Source organism: Hylaeus volcanicus, chromosome 1 (assembly GCF_026283585.1).
Source record: "Hylaeus volcanicus isolate JK05 chromosome 1, UHH_iyHylVolc1.0_haploid, whole genome shotgun sequence".
Classification (NCBI taxonomy): domain Eukaryota; kingdom Metazoa; phylum Arthropoda; class Insecta; order Hymenoptera; family Colletidae; genus Hylaeus; species Hylaeus volcanicus.
In genome coordinates, this window is record NC_071976.1 from 5194821 (window position 1) to 5202709 (window position 7889).

Genomic DNA, 7889 nt, shown 5'->3' on the forward strand with positions numbered 1-7889 from the left:
AAGGGAAGCTCATAAAAGTATAGTAGTACAAAATGACAGGTGTATCCTTGTTCTAATTTGAGAGTCAATTCAGTATGTTTGCAAGCAATTCAAAATAATAATCTTTTGCAGGCTTTTGTTAATGAGTAAAAATTCATAGCCTTGTCGAGTGAACTAAATATTTCGTACCTATTGAATTTTTTTTATGATCTAGTTTGCCATACTTTCCATGATAGTAGTAAGAAATAATAAGGGAAATAATAAGAAATTCAAAATTAGAGATAAAGATACTGAAACAAGAAGTGAATATAGCCACATATTTTAATATGTAAGTGAAAGAAGAAACCTCATTGATTATATGGCTTCAACGCGAATTTTGTAGAAGAAAACTGTGTAAAAATAACAACACGAACGCTTTATTTTCAAATATTTTACTGAATCGAAGGATAAAAGCATGTTTTATATTCGAGCACAGACCACACTTGCAACCAACGATCCATGATATCGATACGAGATATCCTAGAAGCAACAGGATCAACGCGCGAGGATGCTGAACGAGCTGCTACAGTGATACAAGTGAGTTTTTTTTTTTTTTTAAAATTGCCACGATTCTTTAAAACACTGTATAATACATCCAAGTATCTATATAACTGAACATTCAACTTCTAAACCACGATTTCTAAACCAATCAGGCTGCGTTTCGCGGTCACTACGAAAGGATGGCTCTGAACGAAGCCCAAGGGAAGGTTCAGTGGCAAAGGGCGGTAACAAATACACTGGACATCCTGAGGAAAGCTGGTGCCACGCAAGCGGAAATTTCAGCTGCTTCAAGATACGTAAAAGTAAGATTCTCTTACACGAGTGCAATACCATCAACGATGACCTGAATCAATCATTATTGCGCATAGTTCGCCTACCGTAGTTACTACATAAGAAGAAACCAGAGAATAGACGCTCGTAAGTTTTTCAGTTATATGACGCATCAAACGCTTTACGTAAAGAAGAATGTTAACAAATAGTCAATTTTGGGGTAGCTATGGCGCTTAAATGATTGATAAAGCATCATTCGTTAAGTTTCGAAGAGTTATTAATAACGTTCCCATCATATTGCCGATAAATATTAGAACAGTGATTTCGAATCGTTGGATTCATTCGTACTTTTCTCGATAAGCTACCACAAAATTGACTATTTCTTAACATTCTCCCTTTATATGAATTGAAATTGGTCTATCCATGTTCTCAGCGGACACGGAAGAGGAACTCAAGAAGGACCCCCGCATATTGGAGACTGCCGAAGCCATTCAAGCGGTTGCTTGGATGGAGATGATGTACCATGACTCGGGATTGACGTTAGAAAAGGCCAACGAGGCTGCAACAGTTATTCAAGTAAAATTATGTTTTTAACCGACTTCGAAAAGGAGGAGGTTACTCAATTCGACATGTATATTTTTTTTTTTTCTACATGAATAAAGCTGGCTGATGTACGGTTTAGGGTTACAGGTCCGTAGCGAGACATTTGAATCGTTAGTGTTAGTCGAAAAGTGTTATCTTTATATCTTTATAATAGTTTTCGAGACGTTTGTTACGTTATCTCGTAAAGTCGTATTTTGAGATATCCGCGTTTAAAGATTTAGTCGGAGTTTTTACTAGAAAATTCTACTACAAATCGCTGAAACTACTTTCATTTTTTCAAATCAAAGAGAGCCTACAAAAAGTATCGCATGAGAAAAGCAGGGTACGATGTACAACAGTTACAATCAACAAAGTCGATGGTTGTCGATGCTGTTCTCAGTAGTTTGCATCACAAGGTTTTCGACAGAGTGACATCGCGCGAAGACATCCCTGAAGAGTATGGCACTAGAGAGGAGCTGATGATGGCCAGCACGAAAATTCAGATGGCTTTCAAGGAACACTTAAGAATGACGCGTTTGTCGGAACAACGTACGATACTTATAATTCCTAGAAAATCAATTTTGTGTATCGATATAATTCCTACTTCTTTGGTCAAACAATCTAGTTTTATTTAATGATTGTTTTCATATTGTAATACGAACGACAGTTTACATCAACCTAATTTATCTAAAGCAATTCTATATTCAAACACATCGAGAAACAAATTTTAATCAGGTTACTTGGAAGCTGCTGCAGACGAAGAAGAAGAATTCGTCGAGGACGAAGGTAACTATAACAATTTCATTCAACATTTAAATTCGTTGAAAGGTTACCCTACCTTTACAATGAAAAAAAGAATTAAACATTATTTATTAAATGGTAGTTTTACCATTGTTTTCAGTATTGTTATAAAATATTCGTAATGATATCCTCTGTGTCATGCCTGTCAAGATACCGTAACTGGTTAATTACAAACTCATACCTTGTTAATAAATTCGATTGAAAGATACTGACAGCAAATTTACGACAGAAACGGAGGACGTCGTGATCACGGAACGCAGCCCAGATTCTGAACACCATCCACTGGAATCGGAGGCGAAGTCTGAGATAGAATATACGGAAGAACAGTTGACGGAAGCGGAAATGGATGAGCAAGAAGCGTCGGAAGTCGAAATTACAACGGAGCTTTTGCCTACGAGCGCCGAACCACAATCGGAACTAGAAACCGAGTATCCGTCGGAACCGGAACTTGAGGAAGAGGCAGCTGAAGGTAGGGAGAAAACAAAGAGCCGATAGTAAAATAATTCTTCGAGTCGTAAGAAACTAAAACCCGATCTTTTTAATTTCAATATGGAGGGTGTTCTAGTTGCAGAAGGTCATTAAAACATCTCCCGTGTGTCTTATGATACCAATAGTGTCTATGAACTGATTTCAATGATTTAGGAAGATTGCTATGAAAAAAGTATTTTCCTACTTTCATTTGTTTGAGTCTTTTAAAAAAATGATTACTATTTTGGTGTTCACAATCATCTGAAGCTTATGACACAGGTTTTATCGAATGTGCTTTTTTATACGCTACAAAAGGTAGCATAAAACAATATATGTTTGCTTAGTATAAGAATGTAATGACCCTGAAGAGACTAGAAAGTAATGAAGTTAGGAAAAAAAAATGTTTCTTTATTTTATATTTATTTTGTATCCGATGAATTGACTCGCGTATCGATGGGATCAAAAGTGGTTTAAAATTAATTTATTCGAAATGAACTTAATGGGATAGTCTGTCCAAGAGTCGAAGAATCACTTTATTATTTTTCTCACAAGCAATTGTAAAGTCTGAAAGTAATTAATAATATTTCACGGCGGTGTCCACGGAAAGAAATTTATTTCGCGCGAATCAATTAATAACGAAACTGTTGCAGACCAAGAGAGGGGAGAAGAAACGAAAGAACCCGAGGAGGAGCACAAGCACGAGGAGACAGAGGAGGAGCCAAATGTTGCCCAAGAGACTGGTACCCCGGGCGATGCGGCGGAATGATATAAATGCCCTCATTTATTAACTTTATTAAAGCAATATACCTCCAAAATAAGTTGATTAACTTTATTAGCGTAATATACTTTAAAAAATAAGCTTCCCGAACAGCGCCAGCGCATGTGTTTCTGTAACGGAGTCGTGTCCTGTTGGTGTGCATGTACACTTTCTCTTTTTAAAAAAAGAGTACATGGAAGAAAATGAAGCTCAGAATGAAAATTGTTCGCTCGGAAACTTTACAGCAGTTTTAATGAAAATTCCATAAATATAAAGTGGCCACGTATACACACACACACGTAAAAAGTACAAAGCAGATACGTGGAAAGGAGGATTTTAATTTCGTGAACATTTTTAAGGAGTTCTCTCACTTTAAATGTTTAAAATGCCGAATATTGCTTAATCATATTTTTTTGAAAGAGTAAGGTGTCTGAAATATGTCTGTAAAGTATCGACAAAGTTGGGTTTTTAATAAGACTGTCGAGGGTTGATTAGAATGGTTACTTAAGTGTTCGAAAAGTATTAGAAATTGATTTTTATAAACATTGTGTAAATGAATTTTTATTTTTATTTATGTACTGATGGACTATATGAATTTTTCGTTGAAACCAATCAAATTGAGATTCTGATATTAGAGAAAATTAATTTTTTTCTGATATTAGCCCAGAAATTTAAATTATAAAGTGGAAAAGAGAATCAAAGGACAAAAGATTGTGAAGTCAGCTTCAATCTTTCAGTCTTACATAAGTAAAGGCTTTGATCTGAATCATCTTTGCTACTTCAAAAATTATAAACGTGCTATTTGTAGTATCGAAGTTGACCCAAAACAGAAATAACATGTCTGATAAGATGTTTTTACCTTTATAAGACTTAAAGACTTGAAGCTTTCTATTAAACCGCCCCATTTTGTCAATTCCAAATATTGCATAACCCTTTAAACCGTTTTCGACGTTCTCGACCGAACTGAAATTTGCAAAGTACAGATCAGAGAAAACACCAGGTCATCTTAACGAACGTTTTTATAGAAAAATAGCAAATAAAGAACAAACGGAAGGGCTAAAAACAATACTAGTACAAAAGCATAACGTACGGTCGAGATTTGTTCGGATTCAAAATGTGTGTCTCCAAGGTGTACCTTTCGCTGAACAACAAGTCCCAGTCTTCACTAAACGTGATCTCAAATTTTTTAGCTGATTATAGTCACCCCTGCACGCTTTCCCTATCGACATACGATTGTCTCGAAACCGATAGTTGTCGCTGTCGAAATATTTCTCTCGTTGTTTCACGTTTTCTTCCATTTGACTGATTTCCGAGGTGAACGATTTACAGCATTCGTCTTTGGTCCTTTCGTCCATGAATTCTGTTTCGCCCGGCCATTTCTTGTGTTTGCACCTCTTGCTGGCCTTGTACTTCTCTACCAAAATGCACAAGGAATCCTTGTGACTGATCGTGGCCACGCAATCGTCGTATTCCTCGTCGTTTTGCTCCTGAACCGTTGATACATTCTCCAAATCTTTCAGGCAACAATCGTGATGGCAGAATGACTCGCACTTCACTTCAGATTTGTTGCAGCAACCCTTCTGCCGGGTGGTGTTCGAGGAACAGAGGCAGGTGTCCGACACGAGACGTGGTTTTTCCTTCGATAAGCAGCTAATTAGAGAAAATAATTATCAATGATAATGGATCGTGCTTATGAACAACGTATTAGAAAAAAAATACGAGATTTTTCCAATGGGAGCTTTAGAATATCGGGCTTCTTATTATAACAAAATACGTCTGTAAATAGTTGAGATCTCTTCAATATGCACATAATATTCAGAATTATGTACTTCCCTGTTGGGAATAGATTTGCTAATAAAATCGAAATAAAAATTCGGTTGAACAATATTTTCCGTATTTGTTTCTTAATGAAATATATTGAACCTGTGGTGTTCCTCGTCGTAGCGCTGATGACAGCAGTTGTGAAGATGGTGGCACCGATGACGATTCTGAGAACGACAATAATCCCGTCGGGACCGCAACAAATCAACGGTGGAGTGTTTCGCGCAATGAAAGTCGTGTGTACGGTGAACAGCATTCGAATCGTTCTTGCGCGAGTCGAACAGGTTCAGCTTCGATCGCGAGATACGATGATCGGATTTCTCGGCGCTGGCTCTCGCGTTGCAGTCTTAAATGAGGCGAAATTATTGTGATAATTCATCCCGACGTCATTCGAGAACGCGAAGAATTTCAACTTACTCCGTTTCTCGGACGAGCTGCTACCTTTAACGCTATCTTCTTGATCGTGGGCTCTGTCGTACAGAAGATTAACGGAATCCAATTTGGTCGAAGTTTCTTTCGGACTACGCCTTCGTGAATGGGAAACCGAAGTGCGGCCACGGCTAGAATTTCTCGACTCCGTTATAAAACTTTTCGTCGTTTTGGCGGCGCAACTGGAAACGAAAAGTGTAAGAACTTTCATCGCCATTGTGGATATCGAACGATTAAGAGTAACCATAAGTGCGTCGTTCTTTTCAAATATTAAAAATATTGTTATTTGTTGACTTGCAAAGGGCAAAGAATTTATTCGTCCGGCTATGTACACGGCGAGCAATAATAATTTGTCTCGTGCGGAATCAAAGAAAGTATCGTACCTTTCTGGCTGCACCGATTTGGAAAGATCGCCTTTCTTCGCGATCCCATTGTACTCTTCGTTTGGAACGACGTCAAGCGCATCCCCGGCGCTGCATTGATCTCTGGTCTTGAAAATTCTCGACGGTTCGTTGGCTCTTGCAGCCTCGTTGCGTTTACGACAGCAACTGCAGATTATTGGTTTCTGAAGTAAGTTCTCCTTGATCGTGCTATTTTCTCCGCAATCGTCGCTCCAGGCTGGCTTAGTCTCCGCGGGACTCGACCTTCCGTTTGGGCATTTCTTCGATGTAAACGTCTGGTTCTCCTGATCGTTCGGGGGTTCGTTCGCCATGACGCTTTCTGTCTGATTCGAAGCGTCGCGAGAAACAATAAACACTTCAGTGACAACGCTTTTAGCGACACAACTCTTGGCTTCTATTCTGATTTTCGCATGTAAAGAACTTTCCCGTTTTACGTTAAATATACAGAGTGGGCTGCGTAAACTGTTAGGAGCTGTATTTCTCGGAAACGATTGGTAATATCGAACAATTTCGTTCATTTTATTTGCGTGGAACGATGTCCTAGGAAGACACACCGAACCGTACTTTTAAATGGAATACCATATCAATTTTTGTTGTTTTATATAGTGCTTTTAATAGCGAACAATGTTTATATGAAATAGTTTTTCATATTCTGAACAGTTTATGAAATATGACGACAGATATCTTTTGCTGAAAGGACTTCGATGCGATGTACTAATACGTAAAATCGGTAATATGAAAATTAGTCGTCATTTTATTAAATATTCGTAGAATATGCAGAAATTATAAGGTAATTTATTTAATTCGCTATATCGCCGACCTCTGTCTAAAGAAAGTTCAAAGTTTTTCCAAAAATCATTTGCTAGACTAGAATACCCCCTGAATTGTCTTCGGAAAACCATCGACGAAGAAAAACGGATAACGAATTTAGAAACGACTCTGATGCAATGTACAGTATCAGTTATTTACATGCATAAACGTGACCAAAAATTTTGTTCGCTGTAATACGGGTGGTTCTAATTACCTTATCGAGATTAGTCGCGACCTCTTGGTTACCGTATAGACCGTAATTTTTTGGGAACTTGCGCCGAGCACGTTGAAAAGCGATGGAGGCTGCGACGAGTTGGTGGGACGAGGACGGGCAAACCTGGGACATCGCTAATGTATAAGAACCGATTCGATCATTCCCCTGATTTTACCAAGTCTGGATTCGTCATTCGGGATAACTGGTTAATGTGTCGACGACGAAAGGGTGACTGAGCGATGAAGTGAGCCACGCTCCTCTTGTAATTGATTCGCGAACATCGAGTACGACACTCTTATCGATAACAGTTATCGACAGTGGCCATAGAAATTGCGTTACTTTAACCATCTGCAATCGGAACCGTTTCGTTATAAAATGTGCAAACAGGAATTTTTACTTGTATAGCATGTAATTTATTGTAGCGGTACTTGAGCTTGTATGAATGTTTAGACATTGAGGAACATACTTATATTAGTAATCAATATTTTATTTAAAACCATACGATTTTATTTCTTATATTCACAAAAACGAATGTATTTCAAGAAAATCATATAAATACGTAACTTCTTTGTTCCTTACTCTATATTACCAAGTATTTTTAATTTTTATGATAGTAACAGTGGTGTGAATAAAAAAAAGACGATCTAAACGTTGTTAAATGTTTAAAAATCCGAATGCATTTCTTTTCTATCTTATTATTCTAACTGAGAACTAAAGAATAAAGTCACTGAATTAAGAATTAGACGATCTAAAGGTTGTTTAATGTTTAAAAATCCGAATGCATTTCTTTTCTATCTTATTATTCTAACTGAGAACT

At 37.5% G+C, this 7889-nt stretch overlaps 2 protein-coding genes across 3 annotated transcripts; one reads left to right on the forward strand and one right to left on the reverse strand.

Annotated features, from left to right (window-relative positions):
• The first annotated feature begins 477 nt into the window (after window positions 1-477).
• LOC128884581 (neurofilament medium polypeptide-like) lies at window positions 478-3406 on the forward strand. Its single transcript, XM_054138053.1, has 8 exons — window positions 478-555; window positions 672-821; window positions 888-936; window positions 1223-1365; window positions 1680-1920; window positions 2107-2157; window positions 2378-2641; window positions 3291-3406. The coding sequence occupies exons 1-8, from the start codon at window positions 478-480 to the stop codon at window positions 3404-3406; spliced, it is 1092 nt and encodes a 363-aa protein (XP_053994028.1).
• Window positions 3199-7305, reverse strand: LOC128875945 (uncharacterized). Of its 2 annotated transcripts, none has more exons than XM_054121994.1 (5): window positions 7073-7305; window positions 6031-6371; window positions 5636-5829; window positions 5321-5564; window positions 3199-5047 (listed from the first exon to the last, which is right to left on the reverse strand). In XM_054121994.1, the coding sequence occupies exons 1-5, from the start codon at window positions 7202-7204 to the stop codon at window positions 4507-4509; spliced, it is 1452 nt and encodes a 483-aa protein (XP_053977969.1). In that variant the 5' UTR covers window positions 7205-7305; the 3' UTR covers window positions 3199-4506. The 2 variants fall into 2 exon arrangements, with proteins under 2 accessions (XP_053977969.1, XP_053977978.1); XM_054122003.1 differs by having other exon boundaries at window positions 6031-6367; window positions 7073-7187.
• Between the last annotated feature and the right edge of the window lie 584 nt (window positions 7306-7889).

What these genes read in the sequence shown, in the direction of transcription:
- LOC128884581 (XM_054138053.1), top strand. Translation starts at nt 478, where the DNA reads ATGATATCGATACGAGATATCCTAGAAGCAACAGGATCAACGCGCGAG. An exon ending in AAACCAGAGAATAGACGCTC is followed by an intron (nt 937 to 1,222) that starts GTAAGTTTTTCA and finishes CCATGTTCTCAG; the next exon opens with CGGACACGGAAGAGGAACTC. An exon ending in AGAATTCGTCGAGGACGAAG is followed by an intron (nt 2,158 to 2,377) that starts GTAACTATAACA and finishes TTCGATTGAAAG; the next exon opens with ATACTGACAGCAAATTTACG.
- LOC128875945 (XM_054121994.1), bottom strand. Translation starts at nt 7,204, where the DNA reads ATGTCCCAGGTTTGCCCGTCCTCGTCCCACCAACTCGTCGCAGCCTCC. An exon ending in AAATCGGTGCAGCCAGAAAG is followed by an intron (nt 5,830 to 6,030) that starts GTACGATACTTT and finishes TTTCGTTTCCAG; the next exon opens with TTGCGCCGCCAAAACGACGA. An exon ending in CAGCTCGTCCGAGAAACGGA is followed by an intron (nt 5,565 to 5,635) that starts GTAAGTTGAAAT and finishes GCCTCATTTAAG; the next exon opens with ACTGCAACGCGAGAGCCAGC.